Here is a 20,401-nt window from a genome sequence, read left to right on the forward strand (position 1 = left end):
CTAATTTTAGTATATTACTTATGTAATAAAACATTTTATGAATAATTCTTATAGTGAATACTTAAATACTGATCCTTGTCAGTAAAGATTATATTTATTACTGTACTTTGTAGCAGTCTTACTAAAAGGGGAAAAAAGTTTTCTAGTACAATCCTTTTGTTTTAACAGTGGAGTTATAACTAAGAGAGACAGTAATATTTAAAATCCATTTAAGCAGAATCCATCATAAAATTTATAACCATTTTCTCATAAATATTTAGGCAAATTAACTGAACATGGATGAAGAATTTCTTTTCTGTGTGAAAATCTTAGTTTATATTAGCGATTTCACTTTATGATAGAAATATATGTGTCAAAAGATACAAATTTATAGTAAGTCATGGAGATGTAGTGTATGCCCTGGTGACTGTAGTTAATAATACTGTATTGCATATTTGGAAGAAGCTAGGAGAATGGATCTTGAAAGTTACCATTATGAGAAAAAAATTTTTGTGGCTATGGTTATGGATGTTACTGGACCTATTATGGTGATTATTTTGCAGTTTATAAAAATATCAAATCATTATGTTATATACCTGAAATTAATACAGTGTTATGTCAATTGTAACTCAATTTTTTAAAAGCCAGAAGAAAAGGAATTGTATGAATGTACTTTCTGTGGGAAAGTATTAAGGGCCAAGAACTTCATGTATGTTGTTGGATAGGTAACCTCCCTCTCAGTGACATGATTTTCATATTTATAAAAGGAAAAGAATAATTCCTGGCCCTAGCAAAACCTTCAGAATATGAAGAAAGAGTTTTAAATTTTTTTTACTTTAAAGTCTATGACTATATTTTGGGAATAAATTTTTAATAGGATAGAAGGTAGGAGTTGTTCAAAAGGTATCTATCTATGTGAACTTGGGATATATTAATTATGTATCTATATTCAGGTATTTGTTTTCGAGAATAAGTAATGGTTCCCCTTAAAATTTGTGATGTTTAGTAAACATAATGTTCTTCATGTAATTACAGATTAATGATAACAAAATTTTAAAAAATTAAAAAAAAATTTATGATGTTAACCAGAGAGAAAGATGATTCTTTTGGGTAGTCCTTATAAATGGAAAATTTGGAAAAAACATTTACATGGAAATGGAAAAATTAAGTATAAAAGCAATAAAAGTTTGAATTTGTTTAGTGCTTTCTTTGTGCCAGACATTATTCTAAGACTTTACATATATTACACAGTTAATCCTCTCAAAAACCCTATGAGTTTTAGGTACTTTAAAAAAATCTTCATTTCACAAGTGAGGAAAATGAAATGACGTTTTGAAATGAAAAAAAGCCAGGTTTTAAATCTAGAAAGTTCCAAAGCCTGTGTTCTTAACCATTAAACTATACAAGTACCTGTTTAGGTGAAAAGAAATTATTCTAAGCTCCTTCTCCAACTCCAGGCCCCATTAAGTTACATATTTCACATGACTGCTTTTTCTTCAAATCATGGGCCCTGAACTCTACTTTTTATACTACTCCCACAAATTTGGAGAGAGGATGGGTCAGTAGATCCACAAAGAGTGTTAAGTATGAGTAAGTACAACTCTGGGTTGCTTTTAATCTAAAAATATTATAAAATGTTTAAAACATACATGACTAAAAATTACCCACTATTTCGCAGGAAGCAGTGTGTATTCAGAAAAAGATTGCTAGGGAAAATTCATTTATTCATTTCAATTTTTTCTTTCATTTAGATCTTCTTTATTTATTAATTACTTTTTAATAAGGTATCATTGATATACACTCTTATGAAGGTTTCACATGAAAAATATTGTGGTTACTGCATTCACCAATATTATCAAGTCCCCCATGTACCCCACTGAAGTCACTGTTTACTGGTGTAGTAACATACCACAGAGTCACTAGTCTTCTCTGTGCGGCACTGTCTTCCCCAAGACCCCCCCCCCCACATCATGTGTGCCAATCATGATATCCCTCAATCCCCTTCTCCCTGCCTCCCCAACCACCCTCCCGCACTCCTCCCCTTCGGTAACCACTATTCCGTTCTTGGAGTTTGTGAGTCTGCGGCTGTTTTGTTCCTCCAGTTTTGCTTCATTGTTATACTACAAAACTGAGGGGAATCATTAGTACTTGTCTTTCTCTGCCTGGTTTATTTCACTGAGCGTAATACCCTCTAGCTCCATCGATGTTGTTGCAAATGATAGGATTTGTTTTCTTATTGCTGAATAATATTCCATTTTGTATATGTACCACCTCTTTATCCATTCATCTACTGATGGGCACTTAGGTAGCTTCCATATCTTGGCTATTGTAAATAGTACTGCAATAAACATAGGGGTGCATATGTCTTTTTGAATCTGAGATCTTGTTTTCTTTAAGTAAATTCCTAGGAGTGAAATTCCTGGGTCAAATGGTATTTCTATTCTATTTTTAGTTTTTTGAGGAACCTCCATACTGCTTTCCACAATGGTTGAACTAGTTTACATTCACACCGGCAGTGTAGTAGGGTTCCCCTTTCTCTGCATCCTCGCCAGCATTTGTTGTTCCTTGTCTTTTCAATGTTGGCATCCTAACTGGTGTGAGGTGATATCTCATTGTGGTTTTAATTTGCATTTCTCTGATAATTAGCGATGTGGAGCATCTTTTCATGTGCCTGTTTGCCATCTGAATTTCTTCTTTGAAGAAGTGTCTGTTCAGATCCTCTGCCCATCTTTTAATTGGGTTATTTGCTTTTTGGGTGTGTAGGTGTGTGAGTTCTTTATGTATTTTGAATGTTAACCCCTTGTCAGATATGTTGTTTACGAATATATCCTCCCATACTATAGGATGCCTTTTTGTTCTTCTGATGGTGTCCTTTGCTATACAGAAGCTTTTTAGCTTGATTTAGTCCCATTTGTTCATTATACTTTTGTTTCCCTTGCCCTAGGAGATGTGTTCAGGAAAAAGTTGCTCATGTTTATATTCAGGAGATTTCTTCTTATGTTGTCTTCTAAGAGTTTTATTGTTTCATGACTTATGTTCCAGTCTTTGATCCATTTCAAGATTATTTTTGTGTATGGGGTTAGACAATACTCTAGTTTCATTCTCTTGCATGTACCTGTCCAGTTTTCCCAGCACCAGCTGTTGGCAAGAGGCTGTCATTTCCCCATTGTATGTCCATGGCTCCTTTATCATATATTAATTGACCATATATGCTTGGGTTTATATCTGGGTTGTCTAATCTGTTCCATTGGTCTATGGTTCTGTTCTTGTGCCAGTAGCAAATTGTCTTGATTACTGTGGCTTTGTAGTAGAGTTTAAAGTCTGGGAGCATAATCTCCCTAGCTTTATTCTTCCTTCTCAGGATTCCTTTGGCTATTCGGGGTCTTTTTTCATTCCATATGAATTTTAGAACTATTTGCTCTATTTCATTGAAGAATGCTGTTGGTATTTTCATAGGGATTGTAGGTACTGAGTCTGTAGATTGCTTTAGGCAGGATGGCCATTTTAACAGTATTAATTCTTCCCATCTATGAGTATGGGATCTATTTCCATTTATTGGTATCTTCTTTAATTTCTCTCATGAGTGTCTTGTAGTTTTCAGGTATAGTTCTTTCTTCTCTTTCATTAGGTTTATTCCTTTGTATTTTATTCTTTTTGATGCAATTGTGAATAGAATTATTTTCCTGATTTCTCTTTCTGCTAGTTCATCATTAGTGTATAGGAATGCAACAGATTTCTGTGTATTGATTTTGTATCCTGCAACTTTGCTGAATTCAGATATTAGATCTAGTAGTATTGGAGTGGATTCTTTAGTTTTTTTAATGTACAATCTCATGTCATCTGCAAACAGTGACAGTTTAACTCCTTCATTGCCAGTCTGGATGCCTTTTATTTCTTTGTGTTGTCTGATTGCTATGGCTAGGACCTCCAGAACTAAGTTGAATAAAAGTGGGGAGAGTGGGCATCCTTGTCTTGTTCCCGATCTGAAAGGAAAAGCTTTCAGGTTCTCGCTGTTAAGTATGATGTTGACTGTGCGTTTGTCATATATGGCCTTTATTATGTTGAGGTACTTGCCCTCTATACCCATTTTGTTGAGATTTTTTATCATGAAATCATGTTGAATTTTGTCAAATGCTTTTTCGGCATCTATGGAGATAATCGTGTGGTTTTTGTCCTTCTTTTTGTTGACATGGTGGATGATGTTGTTGTTTTTTCGAATGTTGTACCAACCTTGTATCCCTGGAATAAATCGTACTTGGTCATGATGGATGGTCTTTTTGATGTATTTTTGAATTTCGCTTGCTAATATTTTGTTGAGTATTTTTGTATCTATGTTCATCAGGGATATTGGTCTGAAATTTTCCATTTTTATGGTGTCTTTGCCTGGTTTTGGTATTATAGTGGCCTCATAGAATGAGTTTGGAAGTATTCCCTCCTCTTCTACTTTTTGGAAAATTTTAAGGAGGGTCGGTATTAGGTCTTCACTAAATGTTGGATTAAATTCAGCAGTGAAGCCATCTGGTCCAGGGGTTTTGTTCTTAGGTACTTTTTTGATTACCAGTTCAATTTTGTTTCTGGTAGTTGTTCTGTTCAGAGTTTCTGTTTCTTTCTGTGTCAGCCTTGGAAGTCTGTGTTTTTCTAGAAAGTTCTCCATTTCCTCTAGGTTTCCAGTTTGTTAGCATGTAATTTTTTCATAGTATTCTCTAATAATTCTGGCTACAAAGATATTTATAATGCTTATATCCTCTTGTTGGACTGAACCCTTTATCATTATGTAATGTCCTTCTTTGTCTCTTATTACTTTCTTTGTTTTGAAGTCTATTTTGCCTTATAGAAGTACCGCAACTCCTTCTTTTTTCTCCGTATTTGCTGCATGAAATATCTTGTTCCATCCCTTCACTTTTAGTCTGTGTATGTCTTTAGGTTTGAAGTGAGTGTCTTTGAGACAGCATACAGATGGGTCTTTTTAAAAAAAATCTATTCAGTGAGTCTATATCTTTTGATTGGTGTAATCAGACCATGTACAGTTAGGATGATTATTGATAGGTGTCTACTTATTGCCATTGCCATCTTTATATTTATGGTTGCCTAAGGTTCAAGGGCAGATTCTTTTCTATCTAACAATCTAACTTAACTCATTTAGTATGCTGTTACAAACATAATATAAAAGTCCTTTTTTCCCCCTCCTTTCTCATCCTTCTCTATTCTTTATATATTAGGTATCATATTCTATACACTTTGTCTATCCCTTGACTGACTTTGGGGGTAGTTTATTTAATTTTTCATTTGCTTAGTAATTAATTGGTATACTTTTTTTTTACTGTGGTTTTATTTTCTCTAGTGACAGCTATTTGGCCTTAGGAACACTTCCATCTGTAGCAGTCCCTCCAAAATACACTGTAGGGACAGTTTGTGGGAGGTAAATTCTCTCAGCTTTTCTTGTCTGGAAATTGGTTAATCCTTCCTTCAAATTTAAATGATAATCTTGCTGGTAGAGTATTCTTGGTTTGAGGCCCTTCTGCTTCATTGCATTAAATATATCATGCCACTCCCTTCTGGCCTAAGGTTTCTGCTAAGAAGTCTGATGATGGTCTAATGTGTTTTCCTTTGTACGTGACCTTTTTGCTCTCTCCATCTGGTTTTAATACTCTGTCCTTATCCTTGATCTTTGCCATTTTAATTATTATATGTCTTGGTATTGTCTTCCTTGGGTCCCTTGTGTTGGGAGATCTGTGTACTTCCATGGCCTGAGAGACTATTCTCCTTCCCCAGATTGGGGAATTTTTCGGCACTTACCTCCTCAAAAATACTCTCTATCCCTTTTTCTCTCTCTTCTTCTTCTGGTACCCTTATAATGTGAATATTGTTCCCTTTGGATAGGTCATACAGTTCTCTCAATATTCTTTCATTCCTAGAGATCCTTTTTTCTCTCTGTGTTTCAGCTTCTTTGTAGTCCTATTCTCTAATTTCTGTATCATTTACCATCTCCTCTACTTCATCTAATCTGCTTTTAAGTCCCTCCATTGTATGTTTTATTTCGGATACTGTATTTTTCAAATTTTCTATCTCATTCTTGAATTCCTCCCTGAGTTTTTGAATATTTTTCTGTAGCTCCGTGAGCATGTTTATGATTTTTATTTTGAAATCTCTTTCACAAAGATTGGTGAGTTCAGTTTCTCTTGGCCCCCTTTCTGGTGTTTGTGGGATTTTGTTTTGAACCAGGTTCCTTTGATGTTTCATATTTGTACATGGTGCCCTCTAGTGTCCAGAAGCTCTATTCTCTGGAGCTGCTGAGCCCCTGGAGCAATGGCAGGGGCAACAGGCTTGTGGTACTGGTGCCTGCTGGCAGGAAAGTGTTCTTTCCTGCTTCCCAGCAGCAGTGCCTGCCTCCACCGCCAAGTCCAGTGGGCCTAGCACACAGAGAGGAGCCTATATGCTATGTACTTGTAGCTGCCATAGGTGGAACCGCCCTCTGGTTGGCCTGGTGCAATGACGGGTCCAGCCAGTTGCAAGCCAGTTCCAGCCATGAGGAAGGAATAGCAGTCTGCTTATTGTGGTGACGGGGTCTTGTAGCTGCATTGCCAGTCAGGAGATGGAGCGCCTGAAGCTCCTGAAAGTTCCCAACCTGCCTGGATGAGTGCATCAGGACAATTTTGTCCACCTGTCCTTTCTCCTGAAAAGCAAGCTCTGTGCAGTCGTTGTCCCTTTATCAGCCCTCTCACTGTTAGGAAGTCTCTCAGACTGTCTTTCTTTTGTCCCAGAGCGGCTGGTAGTGGGTACCTGTTCTCCACAAGCAGCTGGAATCTCAGTCTCCAAGTAGTCTGCCCATCTTAGCTTTCCAACCCCACTAATCTCCAGAGCACCATGTATGTAGGTTCATCCTCCCAGAGCAGATCTCCAGAGCTGGGTGTTCAACAGTCCTAGGCCTCCTCTCCCTCCCTGTTCCATTTCTCTCCCTCCTGCCTGGTGAGTTGGGGTGGGGGAAGGGCTTGCATTCCTCTGGATCAGGGCTTTGCTACTTTACCCTTTTCTGTGAGGTCTGCTCTTTTCCCCTGATATAGGCAGTCTGCTGCAGCCTTTTTTCCTGTTGCTCTTTCAGTATTGGTTGTATTTGTTATATTTTCATATTATATATGGTTTTGGGAGGAGGTTTCTGTCTCACCTCTCATGCCACCATCTTTAAGCCAATCTCCATTTCACATATTCTTAAAAAAATTACTGTATGCTGGGTACAGTGCTAGTCACTGATGATACAAAAATGGTCCCTGAATCTGTTATGGGAAGGACCACAGTGATGTGCTCTCTACTTTTATTGTTACAGGTGTTCAGGGATTTGGGGACTGAAGTACTGTCTGGTGCTGCCAAAGGCTACAACATATGCCTTTTTGCCTATGGTCAGACAGGCTCTGGGAAGACCTACACCATGCTGGGGACCCCTGTGAGTACTGGTATTGAAATGTGGTATCTTCCTAAAGCTACTGCAAGCCTGAAGGTTGCCTTGTTCTTGCCACTGAAAGGTAGAATGTGAGTTTCCTAGTCAGTCAACTTTGATAAGATTTAATGGACCCTCTTCTGTATTAAGAGTGGGTTTCTCAGCACTTAAATTGAAAGGTAAACTTGGATTAATTAGCTCCTCTTATTAAACTCTGAAGGACCTTAGAATTTTACAACTCGCTTTGATGAAGCAGATCTTGTCAGTCCTTCTGAATTTCTCGGATCATTTCTAAGTTCATCACTTAAAATGTTTTAGTAATTTTGCTGTGGTCAAGACCAGGGCTGAATATTAAGTGCTAGATAGGGCTATGCAGAAATTGGGCAGTGTGTGTTAGACCTGGAAGTTAGAAATAAGCAGGAGAACTGTTATTGGGATGGGAGCTTTCAGAAAGAGGGTAGGACTTATGAAAGCCTCCCTTTATTATGGAAAATTAGGAAGGGAGAGTTCTTAATACCTCTTTGTTTTAGGTTTGAAAGTACCCTGGTGAGATAAACTGGTGGGGCTGGTGACAACACTGCACAGGGACATTCTCTAGGACATGATTCCTCCTGAAAGATTAGTCCTGCTGCCTGTTGCTTACTATGTCCATGTTTAGTGTGATTTCATGTATTTGAAATTAAGAGAAAAAAATGCCCACTAACCTGAAACATTTAAAGCGCTTAACCTGAGCATAAGTTAGCACTGGATCCAGGATGAAAAAAGAAGCCACTTCTCTCTCAATGTGTATTTTGAACACCCACATACTGTAGTCCTCCTGTGTGTGCAGGAATGGGAGGTAGGGTTCTGGGTGGGACCACAGTGGTAGAGGGGGTTTATCCAAGAAGGATGTAACCTTCCCTGCATGAAAGCAAGTCCCTGGGCTTGATAGCCTCTCCTCTCTTCCTTCTCACAACTTCTCCTGAGCGCCATGGCCAGTAGTTTTCTGCTTACCACCAGTGAACCTGCCTGAAGTGAAGAGGGCATCACAAGGAGCAAATGTGCCTATCTTCCTGCTGAGAATGGTTTCTGGGTGTTGGGGGAGAGCATCTCCATGCAAGAACAGTAAAGATTTCCTTTCATCTGTTTTCCAGGCCTCTGTTGGGCTGACGCCGCGTATATGTGAGGTATAGACTCTCTTTTGACTGGATCCTCTCAAAGTAGGTTTCCTCTGTTTACTTCCTTCAGTGAAACTCTAGCCCTCCTTTTTGTGCAGGGTCTCTTCATCAGAGAGGAGGACTATCCCCCACTGCCTTCCTCCTGTAGGATAAAAGTAAGGTAAGGACCCATCAGGCTCTTGGGCCTAAAATTTTTCTGTTTGTACTCCAAATTCTAGCATGTTCAATTATAGCATTACTCATCCAGAGGAATGGAGAAAAACCATCTTGCAGTACAGGGAGGTGAGAAACATACTTAGGTCTTTGGGGTATAGGAACCTTAATTCCTATTGTCAGGTTTAACAACGAGGTGAGTCCTGTGGACCCATTTCCCTGTCTGTATGGTTTCCTTTCCTTCACTCTCTATATAGTTTCATACTAGTTTTTGGAATTTCTCTTCCAGCCCCCTGCTGGGTTGTTCTCTAGGTCAGTAGTTCCCAAACTCTAGTTCCCAGACTACTGCTGGCTACTCCAAGATGAAGTTTTAACCACTAGTTAGTGATAATGTTGGTGGAAGATTACCAGTTGCCCTTAATTTTCTGTATTCTATGTATTTTTGTTGTTGTTCAAGTTCTTTTCTAAAAAAAAATCTTTAAAAAATGAAGTATAATTCACATGTTTATTCATACTTTTAAAGTATAATAGTTCAGTGATTGTTTTTATATTTACAAGGTTTTCCAATATCCATCCTCATTTTCTAATTCCAGAACATTTTTATCACCCCCAAAAAGAATAAATGAGCTTTTAAAAAATTAAATGATTATGAACATTATTTTTATATTTTTTAAGTTTTCAAAGTAAAAATTTGCAAATCTGTGTGTTGTGGGTATGTATAAACATACATATATATGAAATGTTTGTCCATGAACTCTTGAAACCACTATTCTAAGAGACATCTGGGGTTCCTATGTCCAAATATAAGAAAGTTAAGGAAAAACTGTTGATAAGGAGAATGTGCATAGAGTTCAGCTTTGAGCTGGAGTCTTTTTTTTCTGGCTGCTGGCTCTGCAGGCAAGCATTCATGTTCTGGAGAGGAAGATGTTTGTGTGAGAAAGTCAGCTTTTTTGTTTAACAAAAGTTCACTGATTTTAATTAAGAATTTCAGCTATGTTTTTATTTTAAAAAGGAATAAAATGCCAGTACGTAGTGTAAGATACAGCATATCTTAAACAGAACCCCAGTGTATATAACAGGTAAAATGGGAACTACCCTACTTAAATTAGGGATGGGGACCAGAACCCTTCTCACTTAGCTTCCCTCATTGCTCAGCAGTAGCCCTTAAGGTGCCTCACAGAACAATAGAGCTCAGAGATCACATTTGAAAACCAAGAAACAAACCTGCAGACTCTGCTCTGGTGGCCTAAGGCACAGGCCGGTGGCGGCAAACCCTAAAACCATGCCAAAGTGGCCTCTTGAAGAAAGAATTTGAATCAGCACTGAAAGTGTAGACCTGAAACTGTGAAGTGATGACAGCCAATGCAGAAACCCTGTTGTACACATGCAGAAAGAGACTCAAAGGGGATCCCCTGTGCGATCAAGGTCTTAAGAGTGTCGGAGTAGAACTAGAGCCAGAACTAGGACCTTCTGATTCTTGGCTTAGTGTTTTTCTCACTTTTTTCAAAATCTAATTATTTCATTTTTTCACAATCTAATTTTGAAAAGATGTCATCATCTTTCAAAATCTAATTATGTGCTTTTTTCTACATGTTTTCAGTTTTCTGGAAATATATAATGAACGTGTGCGGGATCTGTTGAAACGATCTGATCAAAAAAAGTCCTATACCCTGCGGGTCAGGGAGCACCCAGAGATGGGACCCTATGTCCAAGGTGAGCCACTGTGGTCCTGGAGGTCTGAGACCAACCTGAAGCCTGGGAATTTTCCTAATGGTCAGTAATTCATTCAACAAATGTATAATGAATACTCACTGTATGCCAGCTGCTGTACGAGATGTGAGATATGTACCAATAAATAGAAAAGACAGTCCTGCTCTCACACACAAACTGACAGTCTAGTGAGAATGAGTCAGAAAACAAGAACTTAATTACAGTTGAGATAAAGGCTAAAAAGATAAATAGATGTAGTGATGGAAAAGAACACTAGGCAGTGTAGGCCACCCATCCGCATGGGTGGTTAGCTTCTCTGAGGAGGTAACATTTTAAGTTGAACCCTGATGGGATACAGGAGCCATGTAAGGGATATATGTAAAGAGTGGCATAGCTAGGGTAAGAGTGTTTGAGGTAGAGGGAACAGCATGAGCCAGAGCCCCAAGAGAAGATTGGTGGTTTCAAGGAGGTCAGCGTGTCTAAAGCATGGTGAAAGAGGAAGAAAGTGGCATGGAAGAAGTTTGCATCTGTGGTGCCAGATCCAGCAGGGCATGGCCTGACACCCAGGTCAGCCAGTCTCTTTTGGGGGGTATTTTCTCTTCCATTGGTGGTGACAATCAGGGAGATGGGGAGATGTCAGACATTGGACAGGGTCTGAATTGCTTTCTCATCAAGCAGTGATATTTGGTGTTTGGTACCAGCTGCTTAGTTCATTAGGCTAGTCTTGCTATTAAGTACCAACAGGTGCATTCTTTTGTGGAGTAAGTTTTTACCCTTTCAGGCCACTTATAAGGAGTAAACATATAAATGGTACGTTGCTATTCCCTAAGCAATATGCTAATTTAATTCTGACAAGGAGATGGAAGTGAAAGATCAAGATCTGGTCTCTTTACTGATGAGGGCATGGCTAATAGATGACCCAGTAGGTGTGCCAATCACTGATTCTGCTGCCTGTGCCTTTTCCCAAATGTTTCATTATAAATGGCAGCCTGGAAACAGCAACACAAATGTACTTTGCTGGAAGCCATTTGGAGTTTGGTCCGTAAAACTGTGTGGATATACATTGCTGTGTCAAGCAGTACTTTGGAGGTGGACCAGGAGTTGATGCAGTAGTGTCAGAATTTTTCATCTTTTTATTTATTTTAAAGTGTTTGTATGTAGATGTGGGGTGGGGGGAGTAATTAGAGGAGACCTGAGACATAGTTCGAATGTCCTCATTGCACAGAAGGTAAAATAAAGTTTGGAAGAAGTTAAGGGACATTCCCAAAGCCACGCACCTAGTTGGGGCAGGGTTGGAGCTGGGAACCTTGCCTAGGACTGGCAGAAAGGAGAGACAGAATCCTGTATGTTGAGGAGACCTACAGTGATAGGTTCTTTGACTGGCATGGTATCTGAAACCCAGAGAAGGTAACTCATGCAAGGTCAGTACAGTTTGGGTCATATATCCAAGGTCAGTGACAGGAACAAGACTAAAATCTATGGGCTCTTTTGGATGCCAATTCTAAACCAGCAAAAAGCCTCTTAGGTTCTTTTAGTTACATGTTTCTTAAAGTTGGTCTGGACGTTACTCAAATCATTGCAAATTCAGGTGAACATTCCTCCTATTTCTTAGTGAAAGAGCTGTGAGTTCCAGTAGTATAGAGTTAGCCTTGGAAGCTGTAGCTCCACTGGCAGGAAGGGTGTTCCTGGCCCAGGCAAGTTCCTTATGAATCCGATGAAACCAGCGGAGGACAAGGGGAAGGCCAGGTTGGGAGAAGGAGTTTTAATTGCTCACAGCTTCCTGGATTTTGCGAGCTCTGTCCGTCCCCTCCAGCTGTGACTCACGACTGTCCCCCCCCACCCCCCCGCCTGCCTTTTCCAGCAGGAACACCATCGGTGGGGCTGTGGTGACTGACTGGCACCAGACCGATTAGGTACCAGAAAGGGAGGGGAGGAGAGAATGGCTGTTTTTTTTCCACCCCTTGCCCTGGATCAACCAGAGGCTCTGCTGCAGTAAACACACAGTGGTATGTAAATGGACTGAGGCCAGGCAGGAAATTCTGTAAACGCTGGGTGAAAACTTCCATTTACCCCACAGAAGCTAAGACCCTGAATAGTCACACTGAATTTTGTTATTCCCATCACTATCCTCTGGTGACATTATAGCAAACTTTTCATTTTCAGTTATTAAATGTTTGCTTTCTTTATATTGTCCATCTGCCTGTAGGCCTCTCTCTCTTTATGTGTGTGTGTGTGTGTGTATATATATATACACACACACACACACACATATATATATATATATATATTCAGGCTTATACATTCTTGTGAATATAATTCCCAAGTGAAAAAGCAGTTTCTGCTTTTAAATCAGTTCTAGAGGAATTTATTGAGTATCTACTAAATGTCTATACTATCCAGGGTGCCATGGGAAATGTGAAAATAGAAGGCCTTTAAAGAATTTGTAATTCCAGTTCAGAATTATGAGCTGGAATTTGATAGCTGCCTTAATCCAAGTAAAGGACATGGATAGTCTGTTACTTTCCATTAAAAAGTTGATTAATTAGATGAGAGATTTAGCTGAAATGTTCAGGGTCCTGCCCAAAGCGCACACAAGAGGCCACTGGCCACTGGTTACTGGGCTGAAAGTGATCTCTAAGTGAGACAAAGACAATTACTGTATTTTAGATTTGGCCTTTATCTTAACAACGGATGGGTACAAAGCAGGAGGAATTAGAGGTAGGTAGTTGGGATTCTGAAAAAAATTATTTTGTATTTTCTGTATACTTAGTCTGAGGATTTTTTTTTTCCTTTTTAATTCTTACACATTTTTTCTCCCTTGCCTTTTGCACTGAATAGGACCTCCTCTAGTGCCATATTAAGTAAAAATGGCAACATTATTTAGTCTTGCTACCAGGGAAATGCTTCAGCATACTACCATTAAGTGTGATGTTTGTAATAGCCTTTGTTTTTATATAAATACTCTATCACTCACTCAATTTGCAAATTGTCTGTAGTGAAGGACCAGTTTTTTCAAGACTTTCCGATCTGTGGCAAACCAGTACTTCAATCAAATAAATATAATTACTAGGAAAGTAAAAATGACATCTTAATTATGAACCCAAATTCTTTACTAGATTCAAAAGAAAATCACTCTTTCATATTGTTATAAAAATTTCTAACACTCAAATTTCTATACTTAGTTCATAGTACACAAATAACAGTATGAAAACTGGCCCCCCTCTGTGGGCCAACTTTGAAAAGCACTTAACTGCCTTAGCATATCAAGGGAATTCTCTTTTTTTTCTTAGTTTTCTAAGTATTTATTTTCAAATTTTGAAACAAATCAAACTTGAAGACGTTGAAGGTACAGCAGAATGAACTTTTTTCTTGAGTCATTTATGAGTAAATTGCCAACCTAATGACCCATTTCTTCTGGTTATTTTAGGATGTTTTTTCTATGGTTAAGAATACTCTCCTATAGAATTATAACACAGTCATCAAAATCAGGAAATTAACTTTGACACATTACTGTAATCTAATTATTAGGACCAACTTAAGTTTCCCTAATAGTCCCAATAATTGTCCATTTGAGAATCATGGATTGCATTTAGTTAGGGGTATTTCTCTAGTGTTCTTCAGCCAGAAGGGTTCCTCAGTCTCTCTTTGGTTTTCATGAACTTGGTGCACAATTTTGATTTCTCCATTTACTCATGACTTTTTTTAAGGTATCATTGATATACACTCTTATGAAGGTTTCACAAGAAAAACAATGTGCTTATTACATTCACCCATATTATCGAGTCTCCCCCATACCCCATTGCAGTCAGTGTCCATCAGTGTAATAAGATGCCACAGAGTCCCTGTTTGTCTTCTCTGAGCTACACTGTCTTCCCCGTGACCCCACAGACCATGTGTACCAATCATGATACCCCACAGTCCCCTTCCCCACCTGCCCTCCCCCACCCCTCCCCTTTGGTAACCACTAGTCCCTTCTTGGAGTCTGTGAGTCTGCTGCTATTTTGATCCTTCAGTTTTGCTTCATTGTTATACTCTTCAAATGAGAGAAATCATTTGGTACTTGTCCTTGTCTTTCTCTGCCTGACTTATTTCACTGAACATAATACCCTACAGCTCCATATTGTTGCAAATGGTAGGATTTGTTTCTTTCCTATGGCTGAATAGTATCCCATTGTGTATATGTACCACATCTTCCTTATCCATTCATCTGCTGATGGACACTTAGGTTGCTTCCATATCTTGGCTATTGTAAATAGTGCTGCAATAAACATAGGGGTGCATATTGTCTATTTGAATCTGAGAAGTTGTTTTCTTTGGGCAGATTCCTAGGAGTGGAATTCCCAGGTCAAATGGTATTTCTATTTTTATTTTTTTGAGGAACCTCTATATTGCTTTCCACAATGGTTGAACTAGTTTACATTCCCACCAACAGTGTAGGAAGGTTTCCCTTTCTCCGCATCTTCACCAGCATTTGTTGTTCCTAGGCTTTTCTATGCTGGCCATCCTAACTGGTGTGAGGTGATATCTCATTGTGGTTTTAATTTGCATTTCCATGATAATTAGCAATGTGGAGCATTTTTTCATGTGCCTGTTGGCCATCTGAATTTCTTATTTGTAGAAGTGTCTGTTCATATCATCTGCCCATTTTAATAGGGTTGTTGGGTTTTTAGGTGTTGAGGTGAGTGAGTTCCTTATATATTTTGGATGTTAACCACCTGTCAGATATGTCATTTACAAATATATTCTCCCATACTGTAGGATGCCTTTTTGTTCTGCTGATGGTGTCCTTTGCTGTACAGAAGCTTTTTAGCTTGATGTAGTCCCATTTGTTCATTTTTCAAGCTTTTTGAATTTACTGAGTCTCTTTTTGTGGCCTAGTATATGGTCTATTCTTGAGAAGAATGTGTATTCTGTTGCTTTTGGATGGAGTGTTCGGTAGATGTCCATTAGGTCCAACTGTTCCAATACATTGTTCAGTGCCTCTGTGTCCTACTTATTTTCTGTCTGGTTGATCTGTCCTTTGGAGTGAGTGGTGTGTTTAAGTCTCCTAAAATGAATCCATTGCATTCTATTTCCCCCTTTAATTCTGTTAGTATTTGTTTCACATATGTAGGTGACATGTTGGGTGCATAGATATTTATAGTATTTATATCCTCTTGTTGAACTGACCCCTTTATCATTATGTAATGTCCTTCTTTGTCTCTTGTTACTTTGTTTGTTTTGAAGTCTGTTTTGTCTGATACAAGTACTGCAACCTCTGCTTTTTTCTCCCTATTGTTTGTGTGAAATATCTTTTTCCATCCCTTTACTTTCAGTCTGTGTATGTCTTTGGGTTTGAAGTGAGTCCCTTGTAGGCAGCATATAGATGGGTCTTGTTTTTTTATCCATTCAATGACTTTGTGTCTTTTGATTGGTGCATTCAGATCATTTACATTTAGGGTGATTATTGATAGGTAGGTACATATTGCCATTGCAGGCTTCAGATTCGTGGTTACCAAAGGTTCAAGGGTAATTCCCTTACTATTTAACAGTCTAATTTAACTCACTTAGTATGCTATTATAAACACAACCTAAAGGTTCTTTTTTTTTTCCTCCTTTTTCTTCCTCCTCCATTCTTTATATATTAGCTATCATATTCTCTACTCTTTGTCTATCCCTTGATTGACTTTGGGGGTAGTTGATTTCATTTTGCATCTGCTTAGTAATTAATTGTTCTACTTTCTTTGCTGTGGCTTTATTTCCCCTGGTGACAGCTATTTAGCCTTAGGAATACTTCCCTCTATAACAGTCTCTCCAAAATGCACTGTAGAGGTGGTTTGTGGGAGGTAAATTCTCTCAGCTTTTGCTTATCTGGAAATTGTTGAATCCCTCCTTCAAATTTAAATGATAACCTTGCCAGGTAGAGTATTCTTGGCTCAAGGCTCTTAGGCTTCATTGCTTTAAATATATCATGCCACTCCCTTCTGGCCTGTAAAGTTTCTGTTGAGAAGTCTGATGATAGTCTGATGGGTTTTCCTTTGTATGTGTTCATTTTTCTCTCTCTAGCTACTTTTAAAAGCCTGTCCTTATCCTTGATCTTTGCCATTTTAATTATTATATGTCTTGATGTTGTCCTCCTTGGGTCCCTTGTGTTCGGAGATCTGTGCACCTCCATGGCTTGAGAGATTTTCTCCTTCCCCAGATTGGGGAAGTTTTTTGCAATTATCTCCTCAGTGACGCTTTCTATCCTTTTCTCTCTCTTCTTCTTCCTTTGGTACCCGTATAATATGAATATTGTTCCATTTGGGTTGGTCACATGATTCTCTCAACATTCTGTCATTCTTAGAGATTCTTTATTCTCTTTGTGCCTAAGTTTTTTTGTTTTTCCTCTTCTCTAATTTCTATTCCATTTACTGTCTGTTCTACTGCATCTAATCTGCTTTTAAATCCCTCTATTGTATGTTTCATTTCAGATATGGCATTTCCTAATGATTGACTCTCTGACTTAAATTCGTTCCTGAGTTCTTGAGTATTTTTCTGTACCTCCATAAGCATGTTTATAATTTTTATTTTGAACTCTCTTTCAGGAAGATTGGTGAGTTCAGTTTCATTTGGCCCTTTTTGGGGGGTTTGTGAGATTTCGGTCTGAACCATGTTCTTTTGATGTTTCATATTTCTGTGTGGTGCCCATTAGTGACCAGAAGCTCCAGTCTCTGGAGCTGCTCAGCCCCTAGAGTGAGGTTGGGGGTTATAGGGGAGTGGAGCTGCTTCCTGGGGGGAGGAAATATCTGTTTTTCGATTCTCACCTGTGGTGCCTGTCTCCAGTAATCAGAGCCAGTGGGCCAAGCACACAGTTGAAGCCTCTGTGCTTTGTGTCTAGCTGTTGTAGGTGGGGCCCCCTCTGGCTGGCTAGATGCCAGCACAGTGACTGCTAGTTTGTGAACCGGTGCCGGCAGACTAGGAGGAAGGCGCAGCAGCCTGCATGTCACATTGGGGGCCTCGGAGCTGAGTAGGCAGCCAGGGGGATGGAGCACCTGAAGCTCCTCAAAGTTCCCAACCAGCTGGGCAGAGCGCACCCAGACAACCTTGTCCAGTTCTCCCTTCTCACGTGCAGCAAGCTCCATGCAAATCCCGCTCCTTCAGCAGCCCTCTCGCTGCTAGGAAGCTTCTTAGACTGCCTGCCTTTCCTCTGACACAGAGCAGTCGGATGTGGATCCCATCCTCCACAAATGGCTGGAATCTCAGTCTCTCAAGCACTCTGCCTGTCTGATCTCCCCAACGTGCAGAGCACCACACAATATAGGTTTCTGCTCACAAAGCAGATCTCCAGGGCTAGGTGTTCAGCGGACCCAAGCTTCCACCCCCTCCCTGCTCTATTTCTCTTCCTCCCACCGGTGAGCTGGGGTGGGGGAAGGTCTTGGGTCCCACTGGATTAAGGCTTTCGTACATTACCCTGTTTCGTGAGGTCTGCTCTGTTCGTGAGGTCTGTATGCAGTCTGGTTCAGCCTTCTCTCTTGTTGCTGTTTTAGGGTTAGTTGTATTAATTAACTATATTTTCATACTATTTGTGGTTTTGGGAGGAGTTCTCTGTCTCACCTCTCATGCCGCCATCTTGAATCTTTGTCTTCTAAGAGTTTTATGGTTTTAAGAGTTACATTCAGGTATTTGATCGATTTTGAGTTTACTTTTGTATATGGGGTTAGACAATGATCCAGTTTCATTCTATTACATGTGGCTGTCCAGTTTTGCCAACACCAGCTGTTGAAGAGGCTGTCATTTCTCCATTGTGTATCCATGGCTCCATAATTGTATATTAATTGACCATATATGCTTGGATTAATATCTGGACCCTCTATTCTGTTCCACTGGTCTATGGGTCTGTTATTGTGGCAGTACCTTGATTACTGTGGCTTTGTAGTAGAGCTTGAAGTTGGGAAGCAAGATCCCCCCTGCTTTATTCTTCCTTCTCAGAATTTCTTTGGCTATTCAGGGTCTTTTGTCGTTCCATATCAATTTTAGAACTATTTGCTCTAGTTCATTGAAGAATGCTATTGGTATTTTGATAGGGATTGCGTTGAATCTCTAGGTTGCTTTATGCAGGGCAGGATGGCCATTTTGACAATATTAATTCTTATCCATGAATATGGGATGTGTTTCCATTTATTGGTATCTTTAATTTCTCTCATGAGCGTCTTGTAGTTTTCAAAGTATAGGTCTTTTATTTCCTTGGTTAGGTTTATTCCTAGGTATTTCATTCTTTTTGATGAAATTGTGAATGGAATTGTTTTCCTGATTTCTCTTTCTGCTAGTTCATCATTAGTGTATAGGAATGCAACAGATTCCTGTGTATTAATTTTGTATTCTGCAACTTTGCTGAATTCAGATATTAGATGTAGTAGTTTTGGAGTGGATTCTTTAGGGTTTTTTATGTACAGTGTCATGTCATCTGCAAACAATGACAGTTTAACTTCTTCCTTTCCAATCTGAATGCCTTTTATTTCTTTGTGTTGTCTGATTGCTGTGGGTAGGACCTCCAGAATTATTTTGAATAAAAGTGGGGAGAGTGGGCATCCTTGTCTTGTTCCCGATCTTAGGGGAAATGCTTTCAGCTTCTCGCTGATGTTGGCTGTGGGTTTGTCATATATGTTGAGGTACTTGCCCTCTATACCCATTTTGTTGAGAGTTTTTATCATGAATGGATGTTGAATTTTGTCGAATGTTTTTTGAGCATCTATGGACATGATCATATGGTTTTTGTCCTTTTTGTTGATGTGGTGGATGATATTGATGGATTTTCAAATGTTGTACCATCCTTGCATCCCTGGAATTAATCCTGCTTGATCATGGTGTATGATCTTCTCGATGTATTTTTAAATTTGGTTTGCTAATATTTTGTTGAGTATTTTTGTATCTACGTTCATCAGGGTATTGTTCTGTAGTTTTCTTTTTTCATGGTGTCTTTGCCTGCTTTTAGTATTAGAGTGATGCTGGCTTCATAAAATGAGTTTGGAAGTATTCCCTTTTGTTCTATTTTTTGGAAAACTTTAACAAGAATGGGTATTATATCTTCCCTAAATGTCTGATAAAGTTCAGTGGTGAATCCATCTGGCCCGGGGTTGTGTTCTTGCGTAGTTTTTTAATTACCAGTTCAATTTCTTTGCTGTAATTGGTCTATTCAGATTTTCTGTTTCTTCCTGGGTCAGCCTTAGAAGGTTGTCGTTTTCTAGAAAGTCATCCATTTCTTCTAGGTTATTCATTTTATTAGGATATTGTTTTTCACAGGATTCTCTAATAATTCTTTTTTTGTGTGTGTGTCCGTTTTGATTTTCCCTTTTTCATTTCTGATTCTGTTTGTGTGTAGATTCTCTTTTTTTCTTAATGAGTCTGTCTAGGTGTTTATCTGTTTTGTTTATTTTCTCAAAGAACCAGCTCTTAGTTTTATTAATTTTTTCTATTGTGTTATTCTTCCCAATTTTATTTATTTCTTCTCTGATCTGTATTATGTCCCTCCTTCTGCTGACATTGGGCCTCATTTGTTCTTCTTTTTCCAGTTTCAATAATTGTGAATTTAGACTATTCATTTGGGATTGTTCTTCCTTCTTTAAATATGCCTTGATTGCTATATACTTTCCTCTTAGACCTACCTTCACTTCATTCCACAGAAGTTGGGGCGTTGTGCTGTTTTTTTTCATTTGTCTCCATATGTTGCTTAATCTCTGTTTTAATTTGTTCATTGATCCATTGATTATTTAGGAGCATGTTGTTAAGCCTCCATGTGTTTGTGGGCTTTTTCATTTTATAGTTTCTCAGACCTTTTTGGTCTGAAAAACTAGTTGGTACAATTTCAATCTTTTTTAATGTACTGAGGCTCTTTTTTTGGCCTAGTAATGATCTATACTGGTATATGTTCCATGTGCACTTGAGAAGAATGTGTATCCTGCTGCTTTTGGGTGGAGTGTTCTGTAGCTGTCCATTAGGTCCATCTGTTCTA

General features: G+C 38.8%; 1 protein-coding gene across 13 annotated transcripts in view; it reads left to right on the forward strand.

Moving 5' to 3' along the window:
• Window positions 1–20,401, forward strand: part of STARD9 (StAR related lipid transfer domain containing 9) — a 156,337-nt gene that overhangs the window by 55,145 nt on the left and 80,791 nt on the right. For 10 of the 13 annotated variants that reach the window (XR_008992579.1, XR_008992580.1, XR_008992581.1 and 7 more), the window contains exons 4-7: window positions 7,301–7,417; window positions 8,545–8,577; window positions 8,667–8,728; window positions 10,322–10,494. Coding sequence is in view for 10 of the 13 variants with exons in the window: in XM_036923697.2 (XP_036779592.2) it covers window positions 7,301–7,417; window positions 8,545–8,577; window positions 8,667–8,728; window positions 10,322–10,494 (385 nt within the window). In the remaining 3 variants the exon portion in view is untranslated. The remainder of the gene's footprint in view (window positions 1–7,300; window positions 7,418–8,544; window positions 8,578–8,666; window positions 8,729–10,321; window positions 10,495–20,401) is intronic. The other 3 variants (XM_057488740.1, XM_036923713.2, XM_057488742.1) reach the window with 2 other exon arrangements.

Source organism: Manis pentadactyla, chromosome 11, assembly GCF_030020395.1.
Source record: "Manis pentadactyla isolate mManPen7 chromosome 11, mManPen7.hap1, whole genome shotgun sequence".
Taxonomy (NCBI): domain Eukaryota; kingdom Metazoa; phylum Chordata; class Mammalia; order Pholidota; family Manidae; genus Manis; species Manis pentadactyla.